The sequence below is a fragment of the Tinamus guttatus genome, unplaced genomic scaffold (genome assembly GCF_059628265.1).
Source record: "Tinamus guttatus ecotype Peru unplaced genomic scaffold, ASM5962826v1 Tinamus_guttatus_pri_ptg000530l, whole genome shotgun sequence".
NCBI classification, from domain to species: Eukaryota; Metazoa; Chordata; class Aves; order Tinamiformes; family Tinamidae; genus Tinamus; species Tinamus guttatus.
Window position 1 is genome coordinate 3,436,674 of NW_028289064.1, and position 19,884 is coordinate 3,456,557.

Here is a 19,884-nt window from a genome sequence, read left to right on the forward strand (position 1 = left end):
CAAACGCCAGCACGTCAGCAGTAGCAGAGCCGTGGCCTCAGACAGCAGCGCAGACAGCAAGGACGGCAGGATGTGCAGCCAGAACCACGCAGCTGCGCGCCCGAGACGCGCGGGATCCAGAGCAACGCGACTGTGATTCTGCTCGCTGTGCTCCAACCCACCAGCGCAGACTGGGATCCCCCAACACGCACAACACATTCACACCGCTACAGCCGAGGGGTAAACACCAGGAAATCAGTTTCTCCCAACACAAAACCCCTAGCTGCAGTCAGGGATGGGCCAAAAGAAATAAGTTTGTCAGAAAATCTTGTCTCTACTCTACAACCATCATTAGTGCAGGAACAAAACTACAGAGAGAATTGCAAAGTCAGGCAAAGATGAGAGAGATCAAACTTTGAAGTGCGAACAGAAATGCCTGCTCTTACAGTTAAAGCTTCCTAACTGCCACACTGTATTTTAAAGCATTTCAGAAAAATCAGGATTTTTTCCCTATCCTCCTCTAGCTAAAAATACACATTTCTATTTTCTAACTGCTCCTCTCTCTCTTCTCCCCACTTCCACAGTGAACATATTCCAAAACTTGGTCCATCTGCTCTGTCTGGTTAGGAAACAATATATCAACCTCGACCGATTAAAAAATGTTTTTGAAAAAATCAGTCTAAATTCACTCACTGCAAGGCAAAAAAAACTTCTGGTGCTGAAAGACAGTACTTTGTAGGAATAAAACATGCAGCATCACCTTTACCATTTCGTTCTTTTTTAATCCATCATCTTTAATTTTACTTTATCAGACTATCGTAATGTTTACACTTGTGCAAATACTGAACTAGCAGCACCACCGTCTTCTGTTGTTTTTAAGCAAAGAAAAAGCCAAGTTTATTTTGTAGTAGCAATAGTTTCTTTTTTATTTTTAATATACTTTAGGAAACAATATACAAAGCTGAGCTTTTCCACCATTTTCAAACGGTGGGTTGCTCCAATTACACAAATTCAGCGTTTTGTGATGGTTAAGAACAGCAGTCAGCACCAGACTTAAACAGTTAGCTACAACACAAACATCCTTCGAAATGAAATGTCATAATAGCAAGACAGGTAAACCAGGAGTTAACATATGACAACTGTTGGGGAGGTGTCTTAAATCATCCTTGTTGAATTTTATATTTCATTAAATATTTTATACACAATTTCCTGTTTACAAGTTTTAAACAAAACCTCCCTTGAGGAATTATTTAAGTACAAAAATGTTCAACAAGAACAGTTCTAATAAAGAGTCCCCAAACAGACCAAATTTTAATGTGTTGACCAAAAGGAAATGAAAACCAGTGTTTCTTTGTTTTAACATGTTTATTACAACAGATACAATTCACATCTGACTAGCTTTTTTTTTTTTCCTCTCCTCTTTCCCCTCCCACAACCATGTTAACATGTTCATTGGGCTATTTCCTCATATTTGAGCAAGTAATGTACTTTCAGCACACATGCCCAGCAGTACTATAAGTCCATTCTTACAGGGTGCAAATGGAAATACGTTTCAATAATTTATACAAACAAGTGGGTTATGCTCAATCACTGCAATTTTAAGCTACTGTACACAGGAATGAAAAGATTATAGAAAAAGTGCCATAGCAACAGTGCCTTAAGAAAAGAGAAAATTAGAAGCATTAAAAAAAATGATAAAATCAGATTCAGGATTTCACGGGGAAATGGAACACAGAAAATGAAAAACATTTCTCTGTAAAACAAAAATGGAGAAGCACTGCTCTTGATTCGGTGCAAGTGTGGAAACAGTTGTTTCATGATATTTTGTACATTACCCGAATTGTTGCAGCCTTAGACACAGATCGTCTGGCGCTTGCATTGAATTTTAGGAAATGCAAAATTTCTGAACGATAAATTAACTAAAAAAAGAAAAAAAAAGAAAAAAAGGGGGAAAAAAAAAAAAGAAAGCTAATTTTGCAGACAGGTTTACATGTAAAAGGCTAGGTATTTAGCCACCTCAGCATTGATTAGTTTTGGATGTCTAAGCTCTGATACACATGGCTTCCCATGGCTTCACTCTACAAAACATATTTACAACGTGAAGAATACATCTACAAGAAATCTACATTTCAAGGGTTTTACAAATCATTCTTGTATCTTTCCCCTGAATTTGACTCCCTCCTGTCCCCTTCCCCATGTCATCTTTTTTTTTCTGCCCAGCTGAACGGTCCAAAGTCTACTCAAATGCAGCTCAAAAGTGTCAAGACTGGGCATCAGTTTAACAGTTCCTTTACTCAAAACCATGTGCAATTATTCACAACTTTTCACACCATGAAGGAATTCTGATTCTTTAGTTTTTCAAGTTCTTTAATTTGTTGTCTCAAAAATAGTATCCTGCAAGAGAAAATAATTAAATTAGTATAAATATTTCCATTACATACAGATACTAAATTCAATATCTATGCAAGTATCTTCAAATTCAGTGAAAGATGCCAAGTTCCTTAGTTCTATCAATAAACTTCAAATCCATTAAATGAACTCCTGATCTGTTAAATCATCTATGCAGGGGCACAGGCCTGTTTTAGAAAATCATGCTGCTGTATTTCAATATGACTGATACACAGTTATGATCAAGGCTACTGGGATTCAAGCAAAAGTGGGACACATGGGAAACACACATTCAGAAACTGAGAAGTCAAAAGGAGGCATTATGCCCATGTTACACAGTGTTCCCCAGCAAAGTGTGAAATAACCCAAAGAACTCAAGTTTCTAACCAAATGTTGCTCTGCCCCCAGCCCCAGCCTCCTCGGTAGTTCAGCAAATTTACATAGGTCAAGATCATGAAAACAAACCCATCTTAATGAGCTTGTTCTTGGAGACAGAATACAACTCGAAGTACATGCCCATCATCTTGCCATTCTTCTATGTATTTCTTCCTCACGTTCTGGAGGATTTTATACTCCCGTAGATCTGGGTAAGCACAGGCAGAAGAGCTGCACATGCTCTTGCTTTCCTAGACCATCGGACCCCACCATAACCTGCCCCTGTCTATTTTAGCTCAGTTCAGCAATACGGTCATTCATATACACAATTCAATATATAATTTGAGTTGTCTCCCTGGCCTAATGCTGTTTTTTCTAGTATTTGGTTCTGTGGTCGGTAAAATAAATAATATTTTACATGTAATCTCTAGTTATAGAAAATGCCAATCTTAACGAAATAGAATAAAAGATGAAAATACATCTGAAGGAAGAAGCTGTCACTACAGCTCCCCTGAAAATAAACTGTACTACTTTCCCTTAGAGTTTTTTTTCTTATTCTACCGATCTGACATAGAGGAGCATTGTAATTAATGAACATTTGGCTTAGTTACTGTTTCCAAAAAATTGTTATGACAATTTTGCAGCAACTATTCATTACGGTGAAGTATAATGAAAGCATGTGAATGAATTAAGGAAACGCCAAGGAAAAGCTGAAACACTAAGCAAATAGTCTGCCAGTCAAAAGTCATTTTAATGTTCAGAGAAAGCATGCATGTCTGCAGATTTTTGTAAAATGTTTTTCAAATATGTGACCAGTTCAGTTAAAAAAAAAAAAAAAAAAGTTAATATCCTATTTAAAAGTAGGTGAAAATGCTCTGAACAGACACATTGAAAAACATAATAAAAATCTAAACTTATGAGTGTATGAAACACCAATGCAGAGTGCCAGTTCACACACTGTCAGTAAGGGTTAAAGCAGAACACTTGCTTTGCCCAAATACAAGGTTGCTTCTTAGAACAAATTTAAACAGTTCTCTTTCCTGAAGAGTACAGACACTGTGTCATCACTTCAGTTTACTAGCTTCCACTATACACAATATTTCCTTCCCTCTCCCATTCAAGCTTGCGGCCTTTACCATATAGTCCATGTCTTCAGGATGGCAGCAAAAACATGGAATGTTTTGCATTATCACTGATTCAAAGTCAGAACAAACCTTACCAACTGACACTTTAAAGACGATGTACACAAAAAAGTGCTATTTAGCTAGGTGAACAATGATATTTGACCTGTTGCTGCAGAATGGATATGCCTTCAGAGAGTGAAATTAAGCCTTAGCGGGTTTTATTTCATATGTAGAAAACTAAGTAGTACAATAAACCCTTTAATTTGTGTAACTATGGAACAAAATTTTGGAGAGAGCTGATACTTCAGATCCTTTATCACAGAACATTTACAAGTATTTTACAGCCTACTGCTGACTACAGGAATTGTTTTGTGAACTGTCAAAAAGCAACAGCTTCTGAGATGGGATTAGGGATGAACGCTATTTCAACAGCTGCTATTTAAACAGCTGAAGACAGTAAGTGAGAATCCATGAATTCAACAAACCATAGCATGACTTACTAGGCAGGACAAAATCACTCAAAAAGAAAACTGAATATAACAGTAGACTCAGCCTCAAAGTACTGGTGAAAGGTTTCATTATGTATGTAGGGCTTAAGCTTTTCAGTGCTATTAACAATAGTCTTTAACAATGTGGTTGTGTACTGCTGAAGCAGTGTAACAAAAGGCACTCATTTAAAAGGCAGAAATGTACTTTTCCATAATTGTGATCTCACTGAAGAACTCCAAGATCTTCTTGGATGTTTTCTACATAAAAAGGTTTTTTTTTTTTTTTTTTTTTTTATTTAGCTTGTGATATCAACAAGAACTCTTCAAACTTGTTCTGGCTTTTGATGCAATAAATGGGTCTCATACAAACCACTGCATTTAGGACCAGCGTGTAGATGTGTACCTATGTGACCTATGATGTATGGTGTATGGACATATGCTTCAGATATTCTCAACTACTGTGAGCAGATCAGTTTTCTTTCCTAACATGCTAATGTATCTCAAAAGATACTTCTTTTCTACCCATGTAAGTGAAAATACATGCGCCATGTTGCATACCTGGTTCTATTCACTGGAGATTGTCAAGAAGTATCTGCGTGGGAAACAGGTAAATGTACACAGAAAAGGTGGCTTTCATACCTGGTAAGCATTAGCAATACTTGCACTTAGGTCATCAATAAATAAACCTCATGCAGAACAGTACCAGACTGGGAAGTGTATTACCACCTTAGAAGTACCAGTTTGAAAATAAACACAGAGCACAAACCTACCTTTGCTCACGCAAAGTTGCTTGAATTTCACATACGCGAACTAAAGATCTTAAATTCTTTAATTCAGTACAAATTTCTGACATATGAACGCTTCCCATGTTGTGGGCTTCCTCACGTAATCTTGATGCCTGCAATAATCAAATTTAAAAGGTATCATTTGGAATTGTACATTAGAAACAGCTTTCTATAGCCAGAGGATTGTTGGACGAGAACATCTTGAAAGAGCAAAGCACTCTAAAAGGGAATATTAAATCCAAATGCATTAAATTCTCTGGGAGGGGAAAAAAAAAAAAAAGAGCTCATTTCGAATCACAGACGCAGACAGCACTGGATGCCAGAAAATCATCTAGCCCAGGTCTGTGCCGAGGCAGGGATGGTTCAGATTTTCAGATTTCCGTGATCCTAACAGATGTTTACTGAACCAACTTGAAGAAAGGAAACTTTCAGCCCTGTCACATGCTAAGAAAGTTGAGTACTTCGAAGCCTCCATCCACATTTTCTAAAAGCTAACTTAAGTTTTTACTGTAAATTAAGCCTTAGTGACAAAAACAATCAAATGACATCTTTTTTCCAACTAAGGTAAACAGAAAATGTTCATAATCCTCTTTGGCTGTTCTTTCTTTGAGACAAACTCCATTTCAATATTCCCACTTAGTCATAGAATCATAGAACACTTAAGGTTGGAAGGGACCTCTAGAGGTCATCTAGTCCAACCCCCCTGCACACACAGGGTCACCTAGAGCACGTGGCACAGGATGCGTCCAAGCGGGTTTTGAAGATCTCCAGAGAAGGAGACTCCACAACCTCTCTGGGCAGCCTGTCCCAGTGCTCTGGCACCCCCACTGCTAAAAAATTTTTCCTTAACTTAGTTCTGTCGGTGGCCACCACTGAAAAGAGACCAGCACCATCCTCCTCACTGCCTCGCTTGAAGTACTTATATACACTGATCAGGTCCCCTCTCAGCCTTCTCTTCTCCAGGCTGAACAGGCCCAGCTCCCTCAGCCTCTCCTCATAGGGCAGATGTTCCAGGCCCCTGATCATCCTTGTAGCCCTGCGCTGGACTCTCTCCAGCAGCTCCACATCCCTCTTGTACTGTGGAGCCCAGAACTGGACACAATACTCCAGATGTGGCCTCACCAGGGCTGAGTAGAGGGGCAGGATCACCTCCCTCGACCTGCTGGAGACGCTCTTCTTAACGCACCCCAGGATCCCATTGGCCTTGGCCATGAGGGCACCCTGCTGCCTCATGGTCAACTTATCCACCATGACACCCAGGTCTTTCTCCGCAGAGCTGCTCTCCAGAAGGTCAGTCCCCAGCCTGTACTGGTGTCTGGGGTTATTCCTCCCCAGGTGCAGGACCTTGCACTTGGCCTTGTTGAATTGCATGAGGTTTTTCACCGCCCAGTTGTCCAGTCTGTCCAGGTCCCTCTGGATGGCAGTGCAGCCCTCTGGGGTATCGGCTACTCCTCCCAGTTTTGTGTCATCAGCAAACTTGCTGAGGGAGCACTCTGTGCCTTCATCCAGGTCATTGATGAATAAATTGAACAGGAGTGGACCAAGGGCTGACCCCTGGGGGACCCCGCTAGCTACAGGCCTCCAACTAGACTCTGCACCGCTGATCACCACCCTCTGGGCCCTGCCATCCAGCCAATTCCTAATCCACCTCACTGTGCACTCAAAAGTCAGGTAAGGATTAGCAGAAGTATGAATTTAGAAGGCAGGACCTAGCCCTGGGTATTTCCTATGTATCATGCTCAGACATAAAAATAAACCTTTTTGCAAGCAGTATATCATAAAAAGTTTATGGTTCAAAGCAGTCCTTTCCTGCAGTATTACTTCGTGGCAATGCTCTTCTCTTCCAGAGATGTTGCACACTTGCTATTTCCTTTCTTAAGGAAAATAATCTTTAGCACAGGTCTTCATCTACCTCAAGCATTTCTCCAGTCTTAAAAGGTATTTTGTGATCTGGTTCCTTCCATTAGCTCGTCTTTTCTAGACTGTCAACATGCACAAGTCATCGATGCAACAGAACAGATCAATAATTTTTTAAAAAAGGAGAGGGGCCTGGTGACCAGCAGGACATCCTCTCACATGAGTTACTGAGTCAAGACCATCTACAATACTCTTTCTCCTTTTTTTTTTTTTTTCCTCTTTTTCTTTCTTCACAAGACAGTTATCTTTTCCAGCCAACCACACAACTGGATTAGTTTCCAGGTTTCAACATCAACCATTTTCTACAACTTCTCCAAACTAATTGCTAGTGGTTCAAGCGTTTTTTTTTTAACTAATAATTACTTCAAAGTACATTTTGTGAAATCTGACTGTTTTAACAAATTGCTGCTCTTGCTCAAGTAGTTTTTTTTAAAGCTGGCATGTGTCTGCATGCTTCAATTTCAATTTAATCTAACCATCTGGTTAGAAAGCAGAAGCAACAAAGATATCACATACTTCAGTCTATCTGCTTCATTCTATCTCTTTACTATACTGAACATCTAATTTTCTTCATTTTTCTTTTACACAAATTATCTCTGACTTAATCCCCTAAGACTGACTATTCAAGTTTGGCCTATAAACATTACCATCTGAAGTGAAGTAATCCAAAATGACAAGTATGACAACACAGCACAGGAAAGCTGGCACAAAGCTAGAAGTATCCGAGTGAGTACACAGCAGCCCAGCATTAGCTACTTCTCTTTGATCTACTCCTGATACCAGGGAAAAAGTTAACTTGTGTCTAATGCAGACAATACAGATTGATGTAGCTTATATCTCAATTCAGTACACAGTGAAACTAGTGCTATCGGGGCCACCAAGCACTGGGCCAGGGCCATAGGAAGAAGCGGATCTGCTGCATCGGTGCCGTATGTTTGCAGACATCCCACAGTAACAGCTTTTTGTGGCTTGGCTCAGTACAGATTGGCATGCCTTAAAATTGAGTAAAATATATAATTAAGAAAAAACAAACAAACAAAAAACAAAACAGCCCACAGAGAGAATGAGCCTAGATGGCACTTCTAAGAGTCACTGTACAGGCAGCTACCCACCAGCTGGGGGTCCAGCCAGCACACCACCACTCTTGGAAAGAGCAAAGCGAGCCGGGCTAAGCAAGACTGCTGTCTGACCCAGACTGCCCGGCTGCAGGACACAGCTGTCTGTGGCAGGAGGGATGTAAGCTGCATTTAGGGATCCCATGGCTCCTGGGAGTAGTATGTTCTAAGCAGCTGACATGACTCCAATTTCCCTGTGCTATCACAACGCAGCAGGTTTCCCGCAGCTAGCTACAAAATAAGGCCAGCATTTGTACTGGATTTCCCTCTATGAATTTGGGCTTTTTTATAGTCAGAGCCCTGTGACTGTAACCTAACTCTGACTGTAACCAACATCATCTTAGCAACTGGGTAGAAGGTTTAGGTGGTTCCCTTTTCACTGCAGAGGTCAGCTAACAAGTCAGGGATTCCAACTGAGGAGGGTCCCAAGTAGTTTAATTTGGCCACCCAAATCATGACAGATAAATTTTGGCAGGCTTTTTTTTTTTTAATATACAATGTTTCTTTTATGCTCTTGTAAAATTAAACAGAACATATGCAGTAAGAAAACAGTTATAATAACTTCCTCCAACAAAAAATTCCAAAAGCACCAATACATTAAATGAGACAAAATACTCGATTGCTAATCTCATGTAAAACCTGCAGACTCGGCCTAACTCATATCCAATGTTTTCTAATACTATTTAATTTTTGGCTACAGCCAAGCAGACTTTTTTTTTTTTAATTAAAAAATATTTTTATTTTCTACAAAAAGCAACCCATGGAACAAGAAAGACTTGAAGCTCTACTGGGAGCAATGCAGAGCTGGACTCACTTGCTTTTCCGCGTGGTCTGCAGGCCAGCCCTGGACATGCTTTATAAGATTTTCATTGAAGTGTGCTGCTAGCGTAGGTGTTAATGAACACGTAGGTCGTACAGATGTATTCTGCGGCGCAGGTGTTGAATTTGATGCACTCGTGCTGGAGGTATGATTTGGACCTGGTGACGGGCTTCTTTGACTACTAGAAAAAGAAGGTTTAAAAAGAAGTGAGGGTCTAAACGCATACATAAGCCTGCAGAGAAATAAACACACAGAATTCACTGATTCCAGCCACAAACTACACAAAACATTTAAACGACAAGTGGATGCTTCTGGTAAATTAACCCTAAGCCACCTTCCAGATAAGCTCCTAGTCACACTAGAGCTGTTTGAGTGCTGCAGTATGGCAGTGTTTTAACTCTAGTGCCTGTGTAGGAGATGTGAACTGCAGCTACACTGTAGTGTTGGATAGAGAATGTATGTCTGGATATGTCTGAGAAGAGCTGCAAATCTTCTACGACTTCCAATACGCACGTGTCCAATGGAGCCTAACAGGTCAAATACTCAGCAAAATAACTTGAAGTGCCACAATAATCATCAGGAAAAAGGCCATGTCCCTCTCCTGAGATTAGCTTTAAGAAGTTTTACCAATGTCGAGGCACAAATTCCTAAATAACTGCGTTGACATTGTGCACCTCCAAGGACAAGTAGCAATACAACATCTGCAGTTACCAAGCTGACCCACACATACTCACGCTGCCACTTTCCTGGTTGTAAATCAATCTGTTGCTGGACAGTTTGCTCACAAAAGTTGTGGCAGCAGAAGACACAATAAGTTGATCGCTCTCTATTTTAAACCAAACCAGGAACTCTGTATCTCGGACAAAGCCTTTGAACATCCTCTTTCAGGGTTCCATATCCAAGCAAAAGCAACATTTACATTTTCTGAACAATACTGATACACACAGCTTTTCAATTTCACTATGCAACTATAATTCTTCGTCAAAAATTCTTCTTGCTAAAAAAAAATCTCACACTGATTTTGACAAATTGGTCTTTTGACATCCACAGGTCTAAAGATTACGTTACCTCCAAAAACATTCTGGCAATTGCTTTGACTGCACTAGTTCCCTAACTGCATGCCTCTAACAGTTACCCTCTCACTCGACTCCAAAATGAATGCCTCCACAAGACGTTTTTTTCTTTATAAAAGTCTAATCCAATTACAGTGACTAAAAAAAAGTAGATACTGGTTCACTAAATCTTTGGTAAGCCAGGAAGACAGACTGATCTAACACGGACTCTTGCACCCCAAATCTGCGAGTCCTCATTCTTCAGCTTATACTTGGACTGCGAGTTCTCTGGATACGGAAGTCACCTCACTTACATATGATATTATCATCTCACTTAACTGTGGCACACACAATTTTAACACATAACATGATGCCCAAAAAGCCGCAATTTTTTCCCCTAAACAGACTAAAAATGCTGGTAAATAAATTTACTTGCTGGGTGTCCAGAAAGCAGGCCCTAGATGGACACCATGTTCTCACATTCCCACCACATCCCACACAGCCACCAGCACCGCAGCTACACAGCCCTCATGCTACTCTTGCACTTAACGCCACCCCTTACGAAAACAAGGCCTCGCTTCCCCCATATCCCTCCAGCCACCCCGTTGCCCTCCACTCATTTTGCCAGGGGCAGGAACAAGCTGGTTACGGCTCAGGGAGGGAGCTGCCGGCCGGGGCCTCTCCGCCCTTGCGAGGGGTTGTTACTGGGCTGGCGATGCTGTTCTGCTCTGCTGGGAATGCTGCTCTGTCCTCCCTTGCAAGGCACTACATATACTGAGAAATATCCTTCCTTCAGGCACTACATATACTGAGAAACACTGGTGCTAATTAAGTATAGAGCCTTACTAATAAGATGCATAATGTTCGCAGTCACTCCCACCTATGCTGACAGCAGCTTTCGGCATAGGCCATAATTTTAGTCTATTTCCTAAATCTCACTTATTACCAGCCTGCAAGCAATATAATGAAAAATCAGAGAGAAACTACCCTAATTCTTCACCTAACCCACCCCGGAAGGCGAACACAACATCCTTGCACTGTCTTTACAGCCCAACGCCCCTTCATCCTGATCACTGCACCGCGATACCAAGCAAACAGCCTCAGACTGGACACAGCACATTGCCCCATGGCTCCAAAGTGCTGTGTTCTGTTCTACCAAACGCTTGCTTCATTTACCCTCACTAACTTTGTTTAAAAGGTTAAGATACAAAATTACCTTACAAAAGAAGATTTTGGTGGGCAGCTTTCTTAATATTTAATGCATAAATTTCCTTCGGTTTTGGGCAGCAAAAGCTGCAAAGGGGAATACATGGCAAAACTGAAAACAAGAGAGCATTCTTCAGTTATTCAATGTAACGTCTCCCTCATCAATCTTAGCCATTTACTGAAACTTAGATATGCAAACACTTAACTGGAGAAATGTTGAGCTGATTAGATAAAAGAATAGCATTAACACTTCAAAAGTGGCATTGAACGTAGAGAGGAATGTGACGGGTAGTAAGTCCTGTGCATCAACAGAAAAAGAAAGCTTAAGGAACCTGCAGGCTCAGGAACCCGCAGAGAACGTATGTGACAAAAGGCCACGCTGCTCAGCAATGTTTTTACGGGTATGGTTTGCTCTCACAGCTCCCGTGGCCTGGAGCCTCTTAGCAGCACAAGCAAAGCACTAAGCTACAGCAGCAGAAGAAAGAGTGAGTGCTCGGAGCTCCCTGAAAACACTCACTACGTATCTAAATACATATATATAGCTCCTTGCAAACGGACAGTATGCACCTAGGGGAATGAAGGACCTCACCAGTGTCATTTTGAGCCACTCCCTTTGTCTTTGAAAGATCGCGGTGACTGGGGGAAACTCAGAATCACAGAGTGGTTGAGGTTGGAAGGGACCTCTAGAGATCATCTAGTCCAACCCCCCTGCTCCAGCAGAGACACCTGCTGAGCACGTGGCACACGGTGGCATCTGGGTGGGTTTTGAAGATCTCCAGAGAAGGAGACTCCACAACCTCTCTGGGCAGCCTGTGCTCTGGGTAACCCTCACAGGAAAGAAGTTCTTCCTCACATGGAGGTGGAACTTCCTGTGTTTCAGCTTACACCCGTTACCCCTCGTCCTGTCACCGACCACCACAGAGAAGAGCCTGGCCCCATCCTCCCTACAATCACCCCTCAGGTACTTGAACATGTTGATCAGATCTCCTCTCAGCCTTCTCTTCTCCAGACTAAACAGGCCCAGCTCGCTTAGTCTTTCCTCATATGACAACTGCTCCAGTCCCTTAATCATCTTCGTGGCTCTCTGCTGGACACACTAAAACTCCTTAAGATGGGGAAAAATGAGTTATGCCCGTCTTCAGGAAGAGCAGTAAAGACAATCTGGGAAGTACAGACTAGCTGACCTCACCTCAGTCACCAGGGAAATTACACTGTAATTCATCCTGGAAGCTCTTTCCAGACACATGAAATACTAAAAGGCATTCTTAGGAGAACAGCACAGATTTACCAAGGGCAAGTTATGCCTGGTCAAGCTAACTGCCTTCCATGATAAGATGATCAGCTCAATGGACATGGGGAAATTGGAGACATTCTTCTTTAGCAAGACTTCTAACATGCCTTTCCACTGTATTTTTAATTTGACAGTCCACTCATCCTCTCTATATTTCAGCCATAGACATAAAACTGGCAGTACCAATGAGCTCAAAGGGTTGCAGTGAGCAGAATCAAGGCTAATCAGCAGCCAGTGACTGGCCGCATCCTTCACTGATCAATACTCGAACTAAAACTACTTAAAGTCTGTATAATGACCTATAGGATGACAGAGAGTACACTTTCAGCATATCTGCTGATGACATCTAATTGGGGAAAACAGTCATTATGATGCAAGGTAGATTATTATTCAGAGAGATCTCAACCAGCTGAAGGAATAGGCTAATAGGAGATGAGTTCAATAAGGGCAAATTCAAAAACCTGCAGCCAAGATGGAATAACCCTATGAAACAACGCAGCCTGGACACTCAACATATAGATATAGCTGAATAGAAAGCAGCTTTGATGAAAAGGATGTGAAGATCTCGGTAGACAAGTTAAATGCAAGTCAGCAGCATGTCCATCCCTGTGGCAAAGGCTGCACGTCGAGCAGTACTAATGGGAGTGAAGCAGGCTGAGGAAAGCTGCTCCCTCCACCTCCTTTCCGCACTGGATTGCGCACTGGGAGTACTGTGAACTCAGACACAACTGGATGAGGCAGACACTGCCGTCCTGGGGGAGCCCACTGAGGACCACTAAGACGCTGAGGGGGCTAAAGTGTATGGCATATTGGGTGAAGGTGGAAGAACCAGGTTTGTTAAGCCTGGAAAAGAAAAACCTGGAAGAGGTGGGTTCAAGGATCTTCTTGCTGCCCTCAGCTACCTGATAGGAGGCTGTAAAGAAGACATAACCAGATTCTTCTGAGGTGCACAGACAAGAGGCAGGGACACAAGCTGCAACAAGGAAAATTCTGATTAGATATAAGGATTTTTTTTCCCCACTATAAGGTTAGTCAGACATTGAAAGATGCCCGGGGATGCAGTGAAAACCCTGTCCTTAGAGCTATTCAAAAATCAACTAGGCGATGCCATCAGCAACCTGATCTTGCTGATCCTACCTGGAATAGGGGCTCAGACTGGATGACCTCTGGACATCCCTTCCAATCTAAATTATTCTGTGCACACAAACAACATCATCAGAATAATAATAGACAGAAAGGATGTATTTATTAACTAAGAAAGACAGACATTATCTTCAGGGCTTATGCCTTTGTTGAAAGGGGACCAAAACTTCCCTATTACTTCCCTCCACTTATCAATCTCATTTCTGACTCCAAAATCTCTTCAACCAATCATAAATCTTCTAGGGAAACAACACGTTTTTATTTTATTTTTTAAAGTTGTACTTAATTGTGAACCTACTACCATAAAATTCCCTAGCACAGCTATTCAACAGCAGGGGGAGCTGCCGATACAGCAATGACAGAGGAAGTTGCAAACTGCTCTTATACTTTTAAATGCTTTAATAAAGCCAAATACTTTTCTGAACTGCTAAATGATAAAGATCATTTATAGGTGATAGATATAGATAAAGAACGTCAACACCACAGGTTACAAAATGGTTTTACTAAGGCAAGAACATGAAAAAAGGACAGTTCTGAAAGACACTACTGCCAACTACTGAATCAAACATTCTGCCCCGCAAAAAGTCCAACTCTCTTCCTGCTAACAGCTTTGCTTTTTCTAGAGATAAAGGAAAAATACTCTTTAAAGAAATAAAAAGAAACTATTAGGAACTCAATTTCATTATTAAAGTATCCATAACCCAGGGTACCTCTTAAAGAAAGCTCATTACACCCCAGGAATATTCAAAATTTTAAAGTCAACAAGAGCTATTCACACATTTCTTGGAGTTAGAATTATTTTTATCTGGTCTGAAGGCACTATTTGCCTAAAACTTTTGATAAGAAGGCAAATGAGGCAAAAGAAACACAACTGTGACCAACTTCTACATAATGAATCCATATCCAAACTGTCACCACACAGAAACAAAAAAGAAACATTAATTCACAGAACTTTTTTGGACTGGCTTCCCACAATTCATCTTGTTGTTTATTCCGATATAAAGGTAAAGGCAGCAAGGCTCAGGAGCAGTTCTCAGTCCCATTTCATTTCTTGTAGAAGCAAGTAGTCAATCTTTGCTGTATCAATTCAAAAATACTGCCTAGACACAGCAAGTCTTTTGAGGATGAGTAAATCTAAGCCTGAACTAGTCCACTCTTTTCCAACTCCCTTTCATTGAACAAAAGAAATTATCAGACTCAGGTTTTCCCAAATCATGTCTTCCTTAATCTTGTATTTTTGCAAATGAGATGCTTCCTAAAAAGCTAGGAATGAGTGACACATGATACATCACTGTCACAAACAACAATTTAAGAGCTACCAACCACCAGCAAATCTCCTTCGCAAATACGAGAGGCCTCTCTGTTCTACGTGTGCCGCTGCCTGGACCAACTCAGCTCACCCTCTCCAACATGTGTGGAGGCTACGTGGAGCACTGGTCTGGAAAGGGCCAGGGGATCCCTGGAGAGAACTGCATGAGAGCAAGGGTATTGCCGGGGTAGCAGATCCTATAACCCCCAAAGGGTATGCAAAAGCCAGTGAGATACCCCCAATATCACTTCAGACTTCAAGTCACTGTGAATGTCTCAAGGAGGTCGCTGTCTTCCTTAACAAGATTTCCTATGGGAAAAGGAGAACCAGCCAAGGACAGAGGGAATGTTTCTCATTCACAACCACCACAACCTCACTGCTCCATATTATAAAGGTTTAGCTGGTTGCTGAAAACTAGTTTTTGATACTACTATTCAGAAAGATTTAGACACCACCATCCATAATTACTAGAGACCAACTGACGAAATGACAATATAAAGAAGCCACTAACTACAAACTAGACTGAACTTTATGTTAGACATCTGCCAAAAATCAAAACCAAGTATGCATCAAAAAAAAAAAAAAAGAAAAAAGAAAAAAAAAAGAACACCTCAAAAGCTTCCCACTTGTTCCTGTTTGCCTCCACACACACAGATGAGTATCACCGTTCTGAATCTCCAGTGAGACCATTCACTGGGATCAGGCCGCCAATCAAAAATAAAATAAAATGCTGTTTAAAATATTTGAAAAAATGCTTAAAAAAAAGTTAGTGTATCAATGAGATAGAAATGAAAGTCGTCCCCTGTTCTTAGTCCCAAAAGCACAGATAAATGACATGACTATTTTATGATCTGGAAAACTCCACCATGAAGCTCTACAAGTGCTGACAGAGAAAGGGATTTTTCTTTTAGTATCACAGCCCATGATATAAAAGCATCATAAAAAACTAGCTTTTAGAAAGCACAGCTGCTTGCAGACTTTTGGGAGCCCATAGTGACAGCTCAGTTTTTCCAAGAGCCCTGTCACAAGAAGGGGTCCTACCCACCACTCCATCACAGACTGACTGCAAGACAAAGCATAGATGGTATCTATGAGGGTAATAGCAGGTACATAGGGAGAAACCCATTTTCCCCAAGGAAATGTCAGGCAAGACACGTATTCTAAGCGTGGCTTGTAAATCAAGGGCTAAACGTTCGTATCTTGCAACATCTGAACAGGCTGTAACGCGGACAAAAACATCTGGCCAAGAAAAAGCATTTGTGAAGCTTACTTAGTTCTTTAATGTTTTACATTAAGGTAACAAAAATCACATGGCACACACAAGCTCTTACTAATTTAAAAATCAAATCTGCACTACAGCATGAAACCACAAATATCTGATTCTAAGGGAATCACATACAGTTAAAGAATTCAATTCTATATCCACATGGAAAGAAAACACAACTCCAGAGTCTGAAATCAGCCTTTGCAGAAGAATGAGAATCACTTGCTTTACTAACTCCATAACAACAGGGGAGAAACATGAAATCTTTTTTGCATCTCGAAACAGACCACTAGTAGTGCACACAAAACTAAAGCAGAGAATCTGCCACATGAACTCTGTGCTGAAGTTATTTAGCTGCATCATTTCAGCAGCAGCAGAGCTAAACCACAGCTTTAATAAAAATGCTGAAGAAAACTTCACAAACTGCAACGTACACGATACAGGGTGGATCAAGGCGAACACAGAAGACAGTACAGACAAGTATTTCAATATACCTCGAACGCTGAAGACTTCGTGGAGAGGCAGGTTCATGCCCTGCCTGCTTGTCAGCTATTACTGGTTGCTGCGGTGCTGACTGCGAAGCTGGTCCTTGTTTCACACCTGGAGTAGTAACCTGAAAAGTTCAAAACGCCGTTAGCTTTCCTGCACAGGAAGACTGAGTACAAGAACCACAGGAAAATACAGAAACTCCCAAGCAAAACACCACTCTTTTTTTGGTCCAAAGTCTTAAATTAAAAACAATTTTAACAGCATTCACACGACAAGGATTAATCTGTCTAGCTCTAGGGCTCTACTTAAAAGAGCTTTTTTTTTTTTTTTTTTTTTTAAAAAAAAAAAAAAGTTTAGATCCACCTGACAATTCAAAACTCTAAGTTTATCAGGTAATATAGTCCAATGTAATTTGTTTTGCTTATATCCTTCATTTCAGCAACAAGCCCATTTCCAGCTTCAGAAGAGTTGTTCATTATCTAGGACAAACTTCTCGCTAGAGTTCGCCAGTTTAAAATACATTATTGTAGTGTCGTTACTAGAACTGAAGATCTTATGCTAACTTTGTTCTCAAAAAACAAAGAAAAATAGCTTATAATTCTAACATCTCTGGCAGAAACAAAAAAGAAAACTTGAAAACTTATTTTTCAGTCTGCTAATCCTCCCCTTTAAATTTATCTGTCCATTTGAATCTATGGAAGATGATAAACAATAAAATAAAACTAATAGCTCAAGTTACCTGCTTCACATACACATACCTTAACATCTTCTAAAATTAAAGTTACACTATCTAAAATTCAGTTTTTTGTTCATGCTTTGTAAATCTCTGTTCCTTTTAAATAAAGGGGAAAAAAGGAAGCAGCTCAAAACGTTATTTTCCCACAGAAACCTAGAAATTTAACAGTGAGAGGAGGAAAAGCAGCTTCTGTGAATCCAAACAGGCAAGAGCAAATTGGGCTGTAGGACTAACTAGCAACTACCAGAACTTGCAGAAGTTACTGTTTCAGGAACAGACTCCTGTGAAACGGCCACAGATACCAGAGCAAGCGCAACACGCATGAGTTACTTTCTCTAAACATGCAGAAAATCTTAACGTAATCTCAAACACACTCACTATGTCTAAAAGGCTTGGTTGGGAAAACTGGAATTTGTGAGTTCAAAATACGAACCACTACAGGAGCAAGACAAACTCTTAACTATTCTGTATTTCCCAGGATCTTCAAAGACACTAAGTAATCAAAGGTATAGGGAATAGTAAAGAATAAAGACTACGTGCCAATACCATTAGTGGCAACCTTGGCTGCCTGTGCAGGGCAATGCAGGCGTGTTCTGCTTGCCCTGTGCCCGCTCAGCTTTGGCTGCCCCTAGGCACGAGCACCCTGAGCCAACCAGTCTGTCTTCTAAAAGGATCTGTGTCCTGGCCCGGCACTACTTCATTATGGCAGAAGTGAACAAGGTAGCCTGATTGACTGGCATATCTAAATGACTATTAAAACAGCCACTAAGTAAGTTTTCATCTTGATATCTTTTTAAGAACAGAACTGTATCAATAAAAGAAACTTATCAAAAAAGATTTTTCTTCACTAAATTGAAAAAAGTATTTGTTATTGAGCATTTTTTACTCCTGGATCTAGATGCTCTATCTGTTTTTAAAAAACAGCTCTGTTGTCAGCACCAATTTGAGGAATATAAGCTAAAAAAAGATCCTGCAGGCCCATGTTACTAGTATTTCTGTTACAAAGTTATAATACAAAGTTATTCCTGTTACAAAGTTATTCCTGTTAAAAAGTTATAATACAAAGTTATTCCTACAGTGGGACATTGCAACCGTAACAGCTATGAGGACCCACGAGAGAGGAGGGCTAAAAGCCTGTCCCTGTATATAATGCAAATTGGTCCATCATCATTAATTGAGGTTGTTCTCAAGTAGATGCTTTACAGCTTATCATGAGTACCTCAAATTTATTAAATTTAACACTTGGTTTGCAACCACATTGCATGTGATTCAAAAATAAACCAAGTATGCAATCTCATCTTGTTAAGGTGCTCCTTGAAGAAAATGTGGATTTAAACACAATAATTTCAGAATGTGTACCACGATACGACCATAAAATTAGAAATGGGATCGGTTTTTAAAACCTATTAAGAACATACAAATAAATGCATAACACCACATTCTGAAAATACCAGGGGAGAAATTCTGCACACCAGGTTACTAAATAGATGGAATCTCATCCTTTCTAACCCCACAGCCTACAGCAACACTTCTCACACTGAAGAAGTGACCGCCCAACTGCAGAGAAGCTATTTCTTCCTTCCAGGGGAAAAAATATTCTTCATTTCTTTGCCAAGAAGCCAGCAAAACAAAACAAAACAAAAAAACACAAATACTGAGCAACATATTGATAGACCAGTTTAAAACCTGAGGCTCTCCCTCCTAAAATAAAGATCTGTACAATGAAAAGGATAGCTCCTCATTTAATGAAAGCAGAAAACCTCTAGGAAAAGTCCAGCTGCTTCCTAACCTCCTCCCATTACTCACAACCACCTGATGGATTTTTTTTTCTTATATCATTCTTAAAAGAAACAGAAGTTTTATACCTGGAGCTCTACCTTTTCCTACGAAACTATCTCCAACATCAAAGGTTACTAGACAGAGGGCAGAAAAAAGCCCTAGCTTCACTTTCCTTTAAGTAACAACTTCCTCCTTCACAATAGGTGCTTAAACTCTGTATCTCTCCTCTTCCTTGACATACAATATGAATTTTAACACAGGGAGGAGGCAGAAGAAATCAAAAGAGCACCTTAGGAAAAGAGAGGAGCTCATCTTGAACACCTCTGCCTGTATCTGCTTTCCTCAACCATGCACTGCAAAACAGAGGCTCTGATCTCCCAAGCAGAGCACAGGACAAAATTCTACCAAATAAGCGTACCAAAAAACCTACTAATAAATAAATAAATATTTGTCAATACAGCCTCTTGCAGGATGGAATCTGAGTTCAGATTCTAGAAATGACATTTTTTCCCCTCCAAACGATGAAGCACTAGAAGGGTCATAAAAAAAAAAATCAAGATGACAAGAAGCAGCTTTGTATTTTCTTCAACGGCTCCACTCACCCCTAAAAGGTCCTTAAGAGAA

General features: G+C 40.5%; 1 protein-coding gene across 5 annotated transcripts in view; it reads right to left on the reverse strand.

Moving 5' to 3' along the window:
- Positions 1–875: 875 nt before the first annotated feature.
- The window catches only part of WAC (WW domain containing adaptor with coiled-coil), a 59,999-nt gene continuing 40,990 nt past the window's right edge, over positions 876–19,884 (reverse strand). For all 5 annotated transcript variants that reach the window (XM_088533994.1, XM_088533997.1, XM_088533995.1 and 2 more), the window contains exons 11-14: positions 16,751–16,869; positions 8,986–9,172; positions 5,125–5,252; positions 876–2,373 (exon numbers count right to left, since the gene is read on the reverse strand). In XM_088533994.1, the coding sequence (XP_088390120.1) occupies positions 2,304–2,373; positions 5,125–5,252; positions 8,986–9,172; positions 16,751–16,869 (504 nt within the window). In that variant the 3' untranslated portion in view covers positions 876–2,303. The remainder of the gene's footprint in view (positions 2,374–5,124; positions 5,253–8,985; positions 9,173–16,750; positions 16,870–19,884) is intronic.